Raw genomic sequence first — 15,471 nt, forward strand, 5'->3', positions numbered from 1 at the left:
TTCTAGATATGAATACGGCCATCAATTTCTCAAACCTAAAAGATTGCAGACAAAACTTGCTAACTAGCAAAAAAGCAAACTAGTACAGTTTAGAGAAACCACTCATCAGGAGACGCCATACCAAATTGGTCAACATGGCCCTTCTTTTTGGCTCTAACTTTATTGCCTTTACTATAGCAACTGTTGCTCGAACTGGTGAGCCAAGGACAGTGGTAATAGAAACCTGAAAGTAAAACATTAGAATTTCATGTAAGAGGGGCCATAAAATAGAAAAATTAACATCCATTTCACAAAGAATCATGGTTAAATATCCCTTCAAATTGATTTACATGAGTTAAGAGAAGTGTAGTTGCTTCTAGATGGCACAACAGGAGTAATTTTGAAATGAATAGGTGCCATATCTAGAAGCAGTTTGCTTAAATGTATAAGTGCCATACCTACAGGCTTTTCATCGAATACAATAGCGATGCTATGGACCTAGCTTTTTTCAACCTTCAAGCAGCGCCAAGGTTTCTCTGCTTGTTCCAATCCTTAATCCGTAACTCGAGACGATATGGACCTAGCTTTTCCCCAACTTTGAAAGAGCACCAAGATTTTCTCTAATAGGTTTTCTCTTTAATCAGAAACACAAAGACACAATTGAATTCCAATGTCCTTACTTGAAGCGCATCTTGTGGCTATTAAAAACTAGTTTCCTTCCAAGATTGTTTCACAGGGATTTCTCCCAATGCTTAGAACTATAAAAAACTGCTCTAATCTGAACTTTCTCACTACTCTGCATAGCTGTAAACACAATGTCTTGATTCAAAAGAGTAGAATAACACGAAATGGTACCATAAACTTACAAAATTTGTTCTCTCTTTGTAAAATAGCTGCCTATATTGGGGAAAAAGCTAAAAAACAGCCCAATTGTGATACATGAGTAGACATTTTGACCCAGCCCAAATTTTAGGTCTTAAGCCAACTTACTCAACTTGCCCATAACACTCCCAACTACAGATGATTGCAAATAGAAATACCTCAAGCATGTCCCTTGATGTCAAAGAAATCACTGCTGATGGTACAGACAACACCAAAGGCACAATAATGCTGGCAAAATAACAAAATTACATAATCAAAAAGAATCAGAAGCAAACAAACACCCTTTGCACCAAAGTTCTGCAAGATTTCTAGCTTAAAACTAAATTCACCTGTTTGCTTCAAGACAACCGAGTGCATCCAATAGATAAAATGCATCCGTACTATTCCCAGGCACACCTGAACTCAAAAAGAAGTCCGCAATTCCCACAATTTTTTCTGCAGAAACCTTCAGCTCAAAAAAACAATAGGGAATGAAGTGTTACAAGGCCAGATGGTCAAACAAATTGAGTAATCTTTGCATTTCCAACACCAAAAGTTGTAAGCACCTTAAGGCGTCCTGACACAGCCGCAGCAAATGCAGTCACACCACTAATCACATAGGATGTAGCCGCTAAAGGACCACCAGCACTGTGTACCATATCCACCTTCTTTTCATCAAAATATTGGGTACCATCATCTGTGCAAACATCAGGACACAGTTAAGTGGTGTTGTATTCTTTGTTTGGATGAACTAAGACAAACAACCCCCATTTGCAAGACAACATGGGCATAATGTTTTCCTCTCTGTCTGCAGATGTCTCCAGGAAAATATTTCCAGCCATTTCGAGGAAACAGCAAAGGTTCCTACCATGGCTTGCATTGTCAATCCCTAGGCATGCCACTATTCTCTCCCCTTAAGCTATGCCCTGTTCAAAAGTCCTGATTCCCCTCTATCGACCCCCCTAAACTCCTGTTCTTTCAACGCTCTCATAAAATTTCCCTCAACCAACCTTTACCCTTTTTTCCCTCAAACTAAGAACGTTCAAAATGTTGGCTATGGCAAGCAATGGAGGCTCAAAAATGGAGGAGAGAAGGAGAAAAACGAGATGCTTTAATAGATTGCTGCAAAACTGAGAGTGGAGGCTCAAGAGGGAGCCAACATAACAAAACCCTAGGGCTAACTGTCCTAACTGGACTAAGTGTCCTAACTAACCTAGGTGGTACATGTACTAACTGTAACAATAGTCATAACTGACTATAACTAGGCCTACAAGGTACATACCAAGGAATAAGTGGCACCTATGGATAGCCCATAGAATGGCCTACAAATCCCCCTCCATGGTATGGGCTGAAGTATCCTAGACATGGCTCAGGATACCTGAATATCTAATGTCATGGTTGCACATGTTCATCCTGTAGGGATATAGCAACCTATGACTGTACAAAGTATAACGGATCAAGTTACAAAAGGTACTAAGTTTAAAGCTTGTCACCCGCTGATAATCGCTCTCTGACATAGTGATCGTGAACCTCAATATGCTTTGTGCGAGCATGGAAAACAGGATTCCATGCAACAGCCAAAGCACTCTGACTATCAGTGAAGATGACAGTAGGAGCAGTCTAACATGCATAAAGATCTGCAAGTAGCTTCCAAAGCCAAACACACTCCACTGTAGCTGTAAAAGCAGCTCTGTACTCAGCTTCAGAGCTAGAAGTAGCAATTGTACTCTGCTTCTTGCTGAACCAAGAAACACATGAAGTACCAAGCATGAAACAGTTGCCCCTATGTGACACACGAGTGCCCGAACAACCAGCCCAATCACTATCAGTGAATCCATGTCTAACAAGTGAAGTATCAGCCCCGTAAAGAAGGCCTAAATGCTGAGTGCCTTTGAGATATCTGAAAACACCCTTCATGGCATGCCAATGGTGCATAGATGGACTGTGCATATATCTGCTCAACTGTGAGAAGGTTTCGTATGGCATAGGTAAATCAAACAACCAACTGCCTGCTGATAGAGAGTGACATCACATGTACCGCTACCATTCTCAAAAGAGAAGTGAAAACCAGGCTCTAATGGTGTGGATACTAGCTTGCAATCCTCAAACTGAAAACGCTGCAAAAGCTGTCCAATGTACTTGAATTGTGACATCAAAATGCCCCCCTTATTGCTAGCAAATTGGATGCGCAGATAGTAGTGCAAAAGACCAAGATCAGACATAGCAAATGTTTGCTGCAAATCAAGTTTAAAATCTGCAATTTGCTGAGCATGTATTCCAGTCACAAGCATGTCATCCACATAAAGGACTAAAATCAGCAAATCTGTCCCACGCTTGCGGATGTAAAGGGTAGCCTCTGTAGGGCTGTTTTGAAAGCCAAGTGTGAGTAAATGAGTATGAATCCTGGAATACCAAGCCCGAGGTGCCTGCTTCAATCCATAGAGGGATTTTTTGAAGCGGCATACCTTCAACCTCAAAGCCAAAAGGTTGGGAAACATAGACCTCTTCTTGCAAATGTCCATGAAGGAAAGCTCTCTTGATATCAAGCTGATGTACTTGCCAATGAAAGTGGGCAGCAAAGGCAATAACAATGCGAATAGTAGTGATCTTGGAAGTGGGACAAAAAGTCTCCTCTAAGTCAATGCCATGCTGCTGAGCATAGCCCTTAGCAACAAGACAAGCTTTGTATCGGTCCACTAAACCATCAGCTTTCCGTTTGATTTTATAAACCCACTTAGTTCCAATGGCATTCTTGCCAGGAGGCAAATCACACAACTCCCAAGTGTTATTATGATGGATATAATCCAATTCAGCTTGCATAGCCTTCAACCAACAATCATTCTGAAAGGCATCTTGATGACATAATAGCTCTTCATTGCATGCTGTAGCAACCAAAGCATAAGCAGCAAAACTAGCATGCTCTTTCCGGACAGCTGCTCTAGTATGGACTGGCAGAGGAGTAACTTGGTTTCTGTCTTTTAATGTGTCAAGGAGCCAACAGGGTACCTTTTTGGGCTCAAGAAATTTCTGCTCTTTCTTGGTCAAGAGCCCTGTACAAATGTTTCTGATCAATGAGAGGCATATCAGGCCGAATATCTAGCTGCACATGTGGCTGCAAATGACCAACAGATGGAGGAGATACAACCTCAGATGAAACATCTGTTGGAATACTGAAAAGAAAGAGTAGAGTGGACACAAACTCAGAATACTTGCTTATAGAATGAAGAAGAAAGAGGTCCTTAAGTAGACACCTCATACAAGGTCACTGACATCACTGATGACCTCAAAGCTCCTCAATCATCTCCTCAATCTGCTCCTAGATTCACTCAATCATCCTATGTGGCTTTTCCACCACCTAACTGTGCTTGTGGGCACCTAACTGTGCCTCTAGCACTCACACATAGAAACATAAGGTGTGCCTGAGGCATACACCTTGAGATATCCCAACAAACCCCCCCTCAAGGAAATGCCTCAGGCTATGTCAAGGATACATCTAGTCTCATAGTTTCTCATGCCATCTCATGGTGGTCAAGGATAAATCTATGGCTAGGTTCTCATGCTAGCAAGGGTTCCCTTGGGTGTAAGGTAAACAGAAAGGGATACAAACAGACCTTCCAATGGTTATCTCTCCTACATGTACATGCACACAATGTCTGTAGGAGGTACCATGGAACAAACCATACACATGGCCTACATCATAAGGTGACCAGAGGTGTTTACAAAACACACAACACACAATAGTTTATTTTCATTCATTTTGGAGGACTATCCAGGCTGAGTACCTTGACATAAAAAGAGTGATTTGGAGCATACATAGAGATGAGTTTAAAATGCATAATCTTCATGGGATGCCTCATCTTGTGGAGGCAAAATATCCATGTCAAGGCAAGGTCTTACCACATGGGCAGTGTCTAGTGCCTTATAAGATGGTACTATGATAGAACAAGTGGATCTGAAAGTCATATCCTTCATGAGAACAATTATCTTGTCATCTCCATAGTTGTGTAGAGAAGCATATCTTAGGTGTCTGACCTTCATCTTTTTCTTGTACTTGGAGTCAAATAAAAATGCCATGAGAGTGTAGATCTCTGTATTTGCTTCCTTTTTGGCAACCATTGTTTTGGCAATCTTCAATAAAGAAGTCAGGTTGGCATTTTCATCCTTTGTAGCATAACAAGACATTGCTTTATGTTTTGGCTTTTCACATATTTGGCATAAGCAAGCCATGAGAGGCTCTAACCCAAGTATTGGGTAGTGTCTTCTCTCTTACAAGGCAAAAAGAACTGAAATACTTCCAAAGTATAGCCACTTGTTGTAGCAAATAGTAGTGACTAGTTTTCAAACAATGATGCTTCTTCTTACATGCTTCATAGAAGTGGATGAAATAAACATTTTCCAATCAAAACCAGGTCTAGCAAGTCAAAACAAAATTGAATCCACACTTGTACTGAAGTTATTGAAAGCTTCAAAAAACCAGAAATGCTAGAGTAGCATTTTATGTAGCATCATCTTCAAAAACTTGTCCAAAACTGTCAAAACTGAAAAGCTGAACTTGGAGGGCTTGTAGCTCACTCTTCAAAGCAAGGAAAAGAGGGCTTTCTGAAGCAAAAGAAAGCTCATATACCAGAGAAGGTCCAGCACAGAGGTTGGACGAAATGGTGCGCACTTTTGCCCGGGAGAGTTGCTACAGGCTGAAACTGAGTTTTGACGATTTCTCCCTCGTTACTCAACCAAATGACTTGAAAAATGGCTCAAAATCTTCGTCTTGAGGTCGCCCATCTACTCCTAAGAGGGCTCAGGCAATGGCGGAGTATGCAGGGAGTATTGAGCAACAGAAGAAATTCGCTGTTTGGAGAATGGCAGCCACCACAGACGTTTTTTCTTCAATTGCTTGCAGGTGGAAGTTCGCCCATACTAGAGGAGTTTCCAGCTCAGAGGGTTTGGGCAATGGCTGTTTGTAGATGGAGAACCAAGCTCTCAAAGATTTTGGGAAGAAAGAGGAAAATGGAGAAGAAGAAGATGAAGAAGAAGATGATGATGTGGCAGAAATGGGCTCAAGGGGGATCAAAGGGCTCTGATACCATGTTGAAATACTGAAAAGAAAGAGTAGAGTGGACACAAACTCAGAATACTTGCTTATAGAATGAAGAAGAAAGAGGTCCTTAAGTAGGCACCTCATACAAGGTCACTGACATCACTGATGACCTCAAAGCTCCTCAATCATCTCCTCAATCTGCTCCTAGATTCACTCAATCATCCTATGTGGCTTTTCCACCACCTAACTGTGCTTGTGGGCACCTAACTGTGCCTCTAGCACTCACACATAGAAACATAAGGTGTGCCTGAGGCATACACCTTGAGATATCCCAACAACATCACCCTGAGCATCGGATGGAAACAAAGGCATCAAGCTGTCAAAAATGTATGGGACATCAACAACCGGCTGTTTTTGACAATCCAGCAAAGGCATAGTGGTAGGTTCATCAAACACAACATCCCGACTGACAAAACACTTGCCCGTGGTGAGGGGCTGATAGAGCTTATAGCCCTTGCTCTCTGAGCTATACCCAATAAAAATGCACTTGCAACTCCTGAGCATAAGCTACTCATCCAAAAGTCCTCATGTGAGAAATGTGAGGGTTACGACCCATCCAAGCCTCATAAGGTGTGATAGTCTGCAATGCCCTTGTGGGACATCTGTTCAAGATGCAATTAGCACACATGACGGCATCCAACCATAACTTGTTAGGCAAATGTTTGCCTTTCAACATGCACCTGGCCATCTCCATTACTGATCTATTCTTCCGCTCAGCCATAGGATTCTGTTGAGGAGTATAACGCACCATGCATCAATGATGTATGCCACATGAAGCCAAAAAAACAGCAAACTCCTTTAGCATGTATTCACCCCCCCTGTCTGTATTAAGGTGAGCAATGTGCAGCCCACTCTCATTCTCAGCCAAGGCAATAAAGTGCTTGAAGCATGAAGAAACTTTATATTTGGATTTCAAGGCGAAAATCCAAGTGCACCTGGTGAAGTCATCAATAAAATAATAGAAGCCCTCAAGAGCTGCAACCCTCATGGGTCCACAAACATCACTAAGAACGAGATAAAGCTTGCGTGAAGCACCAACTCTCCCATGCTTGGGAAATGCAGCATAGTGCATCTTACCAAGCAAGCATGGTTCACAAACATGCTTTGTAGGCATATGCATTTTGGAAAGATCAACAACCATACCATCCTTGTATAGCTTCACCAAGGCTCCAAAATTGAGGTGCACAAACCTCTCATGCCACGGTATCTGCCATGGTAGAATCAAGAGCAAAGGCATGTGCATTTGCAAGTGCAGCATCATCATCCAAACCTCTGTCATAAGCATCAAGTCTGTAAAGACCTCTAGTCAATATGCCAGTCAAGACCATAGTAAAGGCATGTGTAGCATCATACACTGCACACCTAACACCATCAAAAAGAACCTGAAAGCCACATGTAGCTATGGCTGAAATAGAAATGACGTTCTTACGAATTCCTGGAACATAAAGCACATTCTCTAGAGTGACAACACTACTAGAGACGGAAGTAAGAGCAACTTGCCCAATACCTTTCACAATATATGGTGCATTATTGGCATGTGACACTGCCCCCCCTTAGATGTATGCTCTAATGAGCTGAATAACTTCCTGCAAGAAGTGATGTGCTTGCTAGCACCACTATCAAAGAACCAAGCATCATAAACATCTGAAACCGCCATGCAAGCGTCATGAACATCAGGATTATACTCACACGTAACCAAGAAAGCCCAATGCTAGTCTTGTGCAAAATTAGCGGACTCATGTCGATCTTCTACACTAGAAGAACTAGGAACTGCAAGACTAGACTCTTTCTTCTTCTTTTTAGATGCAATGCGCTTCCTGCATTCAGAAATATCATGCCCAGGTTTCCTGCAATAGTTACATCTCTTCTTTTTATTATCCCCTGAAGAAGAGGCACCATGTGACTGATCAGCATGGGAATGAGAGGGTTTACCACCTGAAACCTTGCCTTTGCCTTTGTGTTTGTGCTAGGCAGGAAAGGCTTAATCACTAGCCATAGAAGCATTGCGATTCGCACGACTTTACTCCTCCTGAAGAAGAAGAGCAACCAGCTGGTAAATGAGAAATGATTGGCATCACCTCCTGCAACCAACCTCAATGTAGTAGCAAAGCCTTGATAAGAATCAGGCAACCCATCAAGGGTATTAGAAACGAGCTGAGAATCAGGCATAATCTCATCAATGTTGGCCAACTGCTCTTTCAAATCCTTCACATTAGTGAGATAGGCATCCATGTTACCACCCTCTTCAAGCTTCAAGTCTTTCAACTGCTTGCAGAGATAGGCACCCATCGCCTCATTCCGCACCTGATACAAAGATGCAAGCTGATCCCATGCTTGCTTAGCTGTCTTGCAAGACCGGATATGAAGAGAAATAACCCGTTTCACTGAAAGAGCAATCAAGGCATGTGCTTTGGCATCATGACCATCCCACTGAATCTGCTCCTATGTAGGAGGTAAAGTACCTGTAACAGGAGCTGCAGGTCTTCTAGAAGTAGCATTAGAACCATCACCTGAAGAAGAACCCGAGGTAGTAGGTGCAGCACCAGAAGTGGCATCACGTGTAGACCTAGCCTCAGAACCCGAAACAATATGCCATAGATTCTTAGCAACCAAAATATGTCCCATCATGTATGACCACATGGGATAATTGGTGCCATCAAGCTTGTCATCAGCCCCAAGTATCCCAGACGAATCATCCTTGCTGCTAGTCATGGTGCTGAAATTCAAGACAAATGCACCAACTGGCAAAGCAAATGAGAGAAAGGCAACCTCTCAAAATCAAATGACAAAATTATGCCCAAGCTTCAAAGCTTATGCTTGCAAGAGACTCTGTTCCCAAGGTGTACCTGTTGCAAGAAAAATCCCCAAAACGCAACACGAGGCCTTCCAAGGCAACACAGGGCCTTTCCAAAATGCAAATGAAGCAAAAATTGGAAAGAACCGATGCAACAACGGCTTACCCAATGATGTAGCCTGAAAGGACAGCAGTGAAAGGCTCCGAATGCGAGCAGAGATATTCACCCTTGAAGGAGAGGGAAAAATGAGAGCAAATGAGGGCTAGAAATGAGAATTACAGCAAGAGAAAGTGCTCCCACGAGGAGGAGAGCACTTAGAAATGAAAAGAGAGAGATCCAATGGAGGGGTACTCACAGCCCGAGGCAAAGGTAAGCCAAATGAGAAGAAATGGGCTCAAGGAGAGGCCTCCAAATCGCTCCAATAACCTCCAAAAGTCTTCAACAGCCGGCATGCAGCTCGAGACAGCTCCAAAACACTTGCACGCTTCACGAAGTAGCTCCAAAGTGCTGGGAAAACTTCAAACTAGCTGGCACGCACCCCGAGGCAGACCTGTACTGCATTAAATGCTGTCTGACAGGTCCATACAAATTCCGTACTGCATTAAATGAGGCCTGACAGGTCCGTCCAGATTCTGTAATGCATTAAATGAGATCTGACAGATCCATTCGGTCCCAAAAGAGCAGTAAATGCAGGCATTAGGATTCTGTACAGTCCGTACTAGCTATACCGAATTCCATACAGGCAATAAATGCAGTGTACGGCCACACATGCAGGGCGGGATTGCTGCAGCAGGCTGGAAAATGCTCCAAATGCGTCTCCCTTCACGGAAGCTGCTCCAAAATGTGATCTTCTCGCGTCAGAGTCAAGGTTTTCGCGACAAAAGTGCTTGGAGAGGCCTCAAACACTCACGGGTGTGTAGAAACCAGCAGGAATGAGGGATCCAAAGGCTACCAAACAGCTTGGGAAAGCTGTCAATGGTGGAGGGAATGGATTCCCGACCTGCTTTGATACCACTGTTGAGTATGGCAAGCAATGGAAGCTCAAAAAATGGAGGAGAGAAGGAGAAAAACGGGATGCTGTAATACTGCACTAACTGGACGAAGTGTCCTAACTGACCTAGGTGGTACATGTACTAACTGTACCAATAGTCCTAACTGACTATAACTAGGCCTACAAGGCACATACCAAGGAATAAGTGACACTATGGATAGCCCATAGAATGACCTACACAAAACCCTGCTAGCGGTTGCCTTGAACTTCTTTAGTTCCTCTATCTTGACTATTCTAAAAGGTTGAGTGACAACATACTTTAACTTCATCATATAAGGCTGCAATAATTCTGCAATTCTGACAAGAAACCACTTACACCTTATCCATGTTGGACTACTGAAAGGAAAGAGTAGAGTGGACACAAAATCAGAATACTTGCTTATAGAATGAAGAAGAAAGAGGTCCTTAAGTAGCCACCTCATACAAGGTCACTGACATCACTGATGACCTCAAAGCTCCACAATCATCTCCTCAATCTGCTCCTAGATTCTCTCAATCATCCTATGTGGCTCTCCACCACCTAACTGTGCTTGTGGGCACCTAACTGTGCCTCTAGCACTCACACATAGAAACATAAGGTGTGCCTGAGGCATACACCTTGAGATATCGCAACAAACCCCCCCTCAAGGAAATGCCTCAGGCTATGTCAAGGATACATCTAGTCTCATAGTTTCTCATGCCATCTCATGGTGGTCAAGGATAAATCTATGGCTAGGTTCTCATGCTAGCAAGGGTTCCCTTGGGTGTAAGGTTAACAGAAAGGGATACATAAAGACCTTCCAATGGTTATCTCCCCTGCATGTACATGCACACAATGTCTGCAGGAGGTACCATGGAACAAAACATACACATGGCCTACATCATAAGGTGACCATAGGTGTTTACAAAACACACAAAACACAATAGTTTATTTGCATTCATTTTGGAGGACTATCCAGGCTGAGTACCTTGACATAAAAGAGAGATCTGGAGCATACATAGAGATGATTTAAAATGCATAATCTTCATGGGATGCCTCATCTTGTGGAGGCAAATTCACTGTAAGTAGATTTGCATTTTCTGTCTTTGCTTTGTCTCTGCAAAACTTCTCACTATGGTTGTTTTTGCCACAGTGCTTGCATGGATTAACTTTGAAGCAGTCCTTTGAAAGGTGATTTGTCTTTCCACAGTGATTGCAAGGAGAATACTTGCCCTTCTGGAATTTCATGACATAAGCAGTGTCATTGCCTTTCCTTAACTCCATATGTCTTTCTTCTTCTTGGAGAGCTGAGATAATGCCTTCAAGGTTTGGATTGGGAAGATTCTTCAAAGTGCTAACAATGTGATCAAAACTTTCAGGCATACTCTTAAGTAACACTGCCATAGCATCATCAGGGGTGATAGGAGAGTTGATAGAAGCTAACTGAGTCATAAGACTCCGCATATAGTTGACATGAGCAGCTAAAGTAGTATCACTTGCCATCTTTAATTCAAAGAAAGAGATTTTAAGTGATAGTTTAGATATGTGAGAGCTTGCACCAAAAATCAAGTCTAGCTTCTGCCATGCTTCCGATGGAGACTCCAAGTCAGATATATGATGTATGTAATCATCACCCAAAGCTAAAGCAATTATACCATATGCTTTTTCTTCTCTTGCTGGATCCCTTGCCGGTCGTGTCGGAGTTGAAGATTCTCCAGCATTTGAGGCCGTAGAAGAAGCGGTAGGAGTAGGTTTGACAAGTCCCCATAAGTTCTCCCGCATCAATGCAAATTTTACCTTCATTTGCCATGTATGGAAGCCCTTTCCATTGAACTTCTCAAGATTATATATGGTAGCCATGAGAGGGTCTAACCCAGATATTGGGCAGTGTCTATCTCTCTTACAAGGCAAAAATAACTGAAAGACTTCCAAAATATGAGCACTTAATGTAGCAAATAGTAGTGACTAGATTTCAAACAATGATGCTTCTTCTTACATGCTTCATAGAAGTGGATGAAATAAACATTTTCCAATCAAAACCAGGTCTAGCAAGTCAAAACAAAACTGAATCCACACTTGTACTGAAGTTATTGAAAGCTTCAAAAAACCAGAAATGCTAGAGTAGCATTTTATGTAGCATCATCTTCAAAAACTTGTCCAAAACTGTCAAAACTGAAATCCTGAACTTGGAGGGCTTGTAGCTCACTCTTCAAAGCAAGGAAAAGAGGGCTTTCTGAAGCAAAAGAAAGCTCATATACCAGAGAAGGTCCAGCACAGAGGTTGGACGAAATGGTGCGCACTTTTGCCCGGGAGAGTTGCTACAGGCTGAAACTGAGTTTTGACGATTTCTCCCTCGTTACTGAACCAAATGACCTGAAAAATGGCTCAAAATCTTCGTCTTGAGATCGCCCATCTACTCCTAAGAGGGCTCAGGCAATGGCGGAGTAGGCAGGGAGTATTGAACAACAGAAGAAATTCGCTGTTTGGAGAATGGCAGCCACCACAGACGTTTTTTTTTCAATTGCTTGCAGGTGGAAGTTCGCCCATACTAGAGGAGTTTCCAGCTCAGAGGGTTTGGGCAATGGCTGTTTGTAGATGGAGAACCAAGCTCTCAAAGATTTTGGGAAGAAAGAGGAAAATGGAGAAGAAGAAGATGAAGAAGAAGATGATGATGTGGCAAAAATGGGCTCAAGGGGGATCAAAGGGCTCTGATACCATGTTGGAATACTGAAAGGAAAGAGTAGAGTGGACACAAAATCAGAATACTTGCTTATAGAATGAAGAAGAAAGAGGTCCTTAAGTAGGCACCTCATACAAGGTCACTGACATCACTGATGACCTCAAAGCTCCACAATCATCTCCTCAATCTGCTCCTAGATTCTCTCAATCATCCTATGTGGCTCTCCACCACCTAACTGTGCTTGTGGGCACCTAACTGTGCCTCTAGCACTCACACATAGAAACATAAGGTGTGCCTGAGGCATACACCTTGAGATATCGCAACAATCCAAGATACTTTCTCAATAGAATTCCAAGAAAGAATTGAGAAAGGCCTTCCTGCTTTACAAGACACGGATGGCACTTTAATTCAGGAATTGCGTCGGGATTCAAGGAGGGTTACAGGGCACAAGACTCCATCTCTTTTTTATCAGGAGCTGAACCCAGTAGGTTTACGTGGATCACACTCAAGGAACAATCACTGCCCTAAAACAAATACCTCCTGTACTACTGCAAAAGCTGCTTCCCATGTGAGAAGTTGCATAGGGGTCCACATGCACCGGAGAAGAGCTTAGCGAATACTAAACACGGGCGACAAGCTTCTTCTACAGGACTTAAATGCCAACTTCTGACTTGTATAGTAACTAAATTGTTTTACATCACTAGACGTCGATTCGGGTTGCAAGGATTATAGTTGATCACATCTCTAGTTTTCTCTTAGGATTTTGAGCTTTGAGTTCCAGTTTTTTAGTTTCCTAGTATAGGGCTCTGCAAGGACCCTAGCAAGCCCTTGCATCAGCCCATAGTGCCTTGTATGAGATACTATATTTGAGTGTACTTTGTCTCATAGCCCCGTTTGCTCAATGCTTCAATGCTCTCTAGCTTCTACGTTGCTCAGCCTCATTCTTCGTGCCTTGCTAATTCCATTGTTATGGAGAAGCCAAACTTTGTCACTAACCCTTCTCTAGCCTTTCTATTTCATGTCACCTCTGTCTACTAGTCATGGTCCTTACCCATCTACCAAAGTTACCAAATGTCTTACTGACAGCACCTCACTCCTAAGTCCCCATTGAGGTCGCCTATGGCGTGCTAGTGCTAGTGCTAGTGCTAGTTGATGCGTCATTCATAAGCTCGTTTAAAACATCTTGGGACTTTCTAAGCTCATTGAAGCCAACTTCTGTTGCCGGCTAAGACTACCTCATGCTCCCTTGGGAACTTTCAAAGAGGCTTTGCTTCTCACTCTTGCTTCTTTTCTTGTCACCTAGACACTCTAAAGCTCTCTCACAACTGGTAGAAGAAATTATGGGCCGCGTTCCCTTCTCAATAACAGATCCTCCAATACAACAATTGCTCTCGCATCTTTCTGGACCAATGGCTCTAGCCTCTTTGGACAAGACACCACTACGCAGGCTGTCTTAGACTGGAAAACGTGCTTCGATGTGGGTATGACCCTAGATGTTGTGCAAAGGCAGCATAACATTGCTAGGTTTTGAAGTTTTGGTGTTACCAGGGGGTATAAAAGTAAGCAATCTTACACCCAGGGTATTCAAATTTCATCTCACACCATGGTCAAGCATTATTGTTACTCAATTGGACCAGTCTCTTGAGTCCTCCTCGCCTCTTAAGCCACATGCAACTACTTCAATAAGTCCATCTTCACCACATGCAGAGCACTTCCATGTCAAGGATTGTACGTGGCTCCCAAGACGAATACGGAATGGGGTTAAGGTAAATCAATCCATGTGGCAAAAGTTTCAATGTCATGTATGTCTATTGAAATTTCCTGCATTTATATGTTTACCTCTAGCATGATTTGTAATAGTTGTAATCTCGTTTCCTTGATGTTTGGACCAAATCATCTTATACTCATGTGCGGGACCATAAAAGGACGTCAAATGAATATTGTCTTTGCTAATGCAAGTACTCACAATCTCATTAACATGCCTCCGGTGCAAGAGTTGATCAAAATATCGTGGGCAGTAACCACTCTTATGTCATGAAATTTGCTCGAGGGGACTCCGAGGTTTGGGATCGTGATTCGTAGAATACCTGCGGCTCCTTTGCAAATACAAGAATATGAAGAGAAGCTTTCTTTTCATGTTTTAAAGATGGACCACACAAATGTATTGCTGGGAAAGAACGGTTCTTCAGATGGACTTCTTGGACCACACTCACTTCTTGAATGCGCGGTCCGTGTATTACTTTGGAGGCTGACCTTATGGCTCTTTGGCCAAATTTTTAAATCCACTGTATTAATAAAGACGAGCGGATGTTTATCTCATGATGCTTCAATGTCTATTCTTTTGTAACTTTGACTTGATAAAAAATGATAGTGAGTTATAGCTCATGTTTCTTTCATTAAATCAGATTTTACACGTATATTTTGTGAATCGCATAATAGTTGTAAGCCTAGAAACAGCCATTTTTCGTGCGTAAATGAAGCTATTTAAAAATTCAGTGTTTCATATTAATAATAAGCTGAAATTTTTGAAAAGCTGTAAGTCTGTTGTGCAATTGGGATTCAATTCAATCCAAGGTTTAATTCCCATTGCTAGGGCTTCTTGCAAACCACTCTTTCATACGGTGAATTCAGATTTTCAGGTTATTCAGGCACATCTGCAAGGGATTCAGAGAGTCACAGTTGCTCTAAGACCTGTTAGCTGAATTTTCACACGTATTTCCATCCAAGTTACCTTATCGTCAGGGGAGTATAGACCATAAGATCAAGTTTCTCCCTGGAGCTCAGCCGGTTTTTAAACAACCGTATACGCTGAGCCTCAAAGATGAGGATGAAATTCCTAGGCAATTGCCAGAATATGTTCATACAAGACATGATCAAACTAGTAAAATTCCCTGGGGTGCACCAGTTATTTCGGTGGGTAAAACGGATAGTACCATCCATATTATAAAGGTCTCAATAAGGTGACCATTAAAAATAGATATCCTTGGCTAGGATGGATGACCTCATCAGTCACTTACATGGTGCAGCCTATTTCACCACGCTTGATCTACG

At 42.4% G+C, this 15,471-nt stretch overlaps 1 protein-coding gene across 1 annotated transcript in view; it reads right to left on the reverse strand.

Annotated features, from left to right (window-relative positions):
* The window catches only part of LOC147896533 (dolichyl-diphosphooligosaccharide--protein glycosyltransferase subunit 2-like), a 66,647-nt gene that overhangs the window by 30,244 nt on the left and 20,932 nt on the right, over nucleotides 1-15,471 (reverse strand). Inside the window, exons 9-12 of the mRNA XM_087381786.1 lie at nucleotides 1,407-1,537; nucleotides 1,191-1,306; nucleotides 1,020-1,089; nucleotides 122-223 (exon numbers count right to left, since the gene is read on the reverse strand). Of these exons, the coding sequence (XP_087237912.1) occupies nucleotides 122-223; nucleotides 1,020-1,089; nucleotides 1,191-1,306; nucleotides 1,407-1,537 (419 nt within the window). The remainder of the gene's footprint in view (nucleotides 1-121; nucleotides 224-1,019; nucleotides 1,090-1,190; nucleotides 1,307-1,406; nucleotides 1,538-15,471) is intronic.

The sequence above is a fragment of the Dipteris shenzhenensis genome, chromosome 11, assembly GCF_047967505.1.
Source record: "Dipteris shenzhenensis isolate YYH24624 ecotype China chromosome 11, Dip_SZ_1.0, whole genome shotgun sequence".
In the NCBI taxonomy this organism is placed as follows: Eukaryota; Viridiplantae; Streptophyta; class Polypodiopsida; order Gleicheniales; family Dipteridaceae; genus Dipteris; species Dipteris shenzhenensis.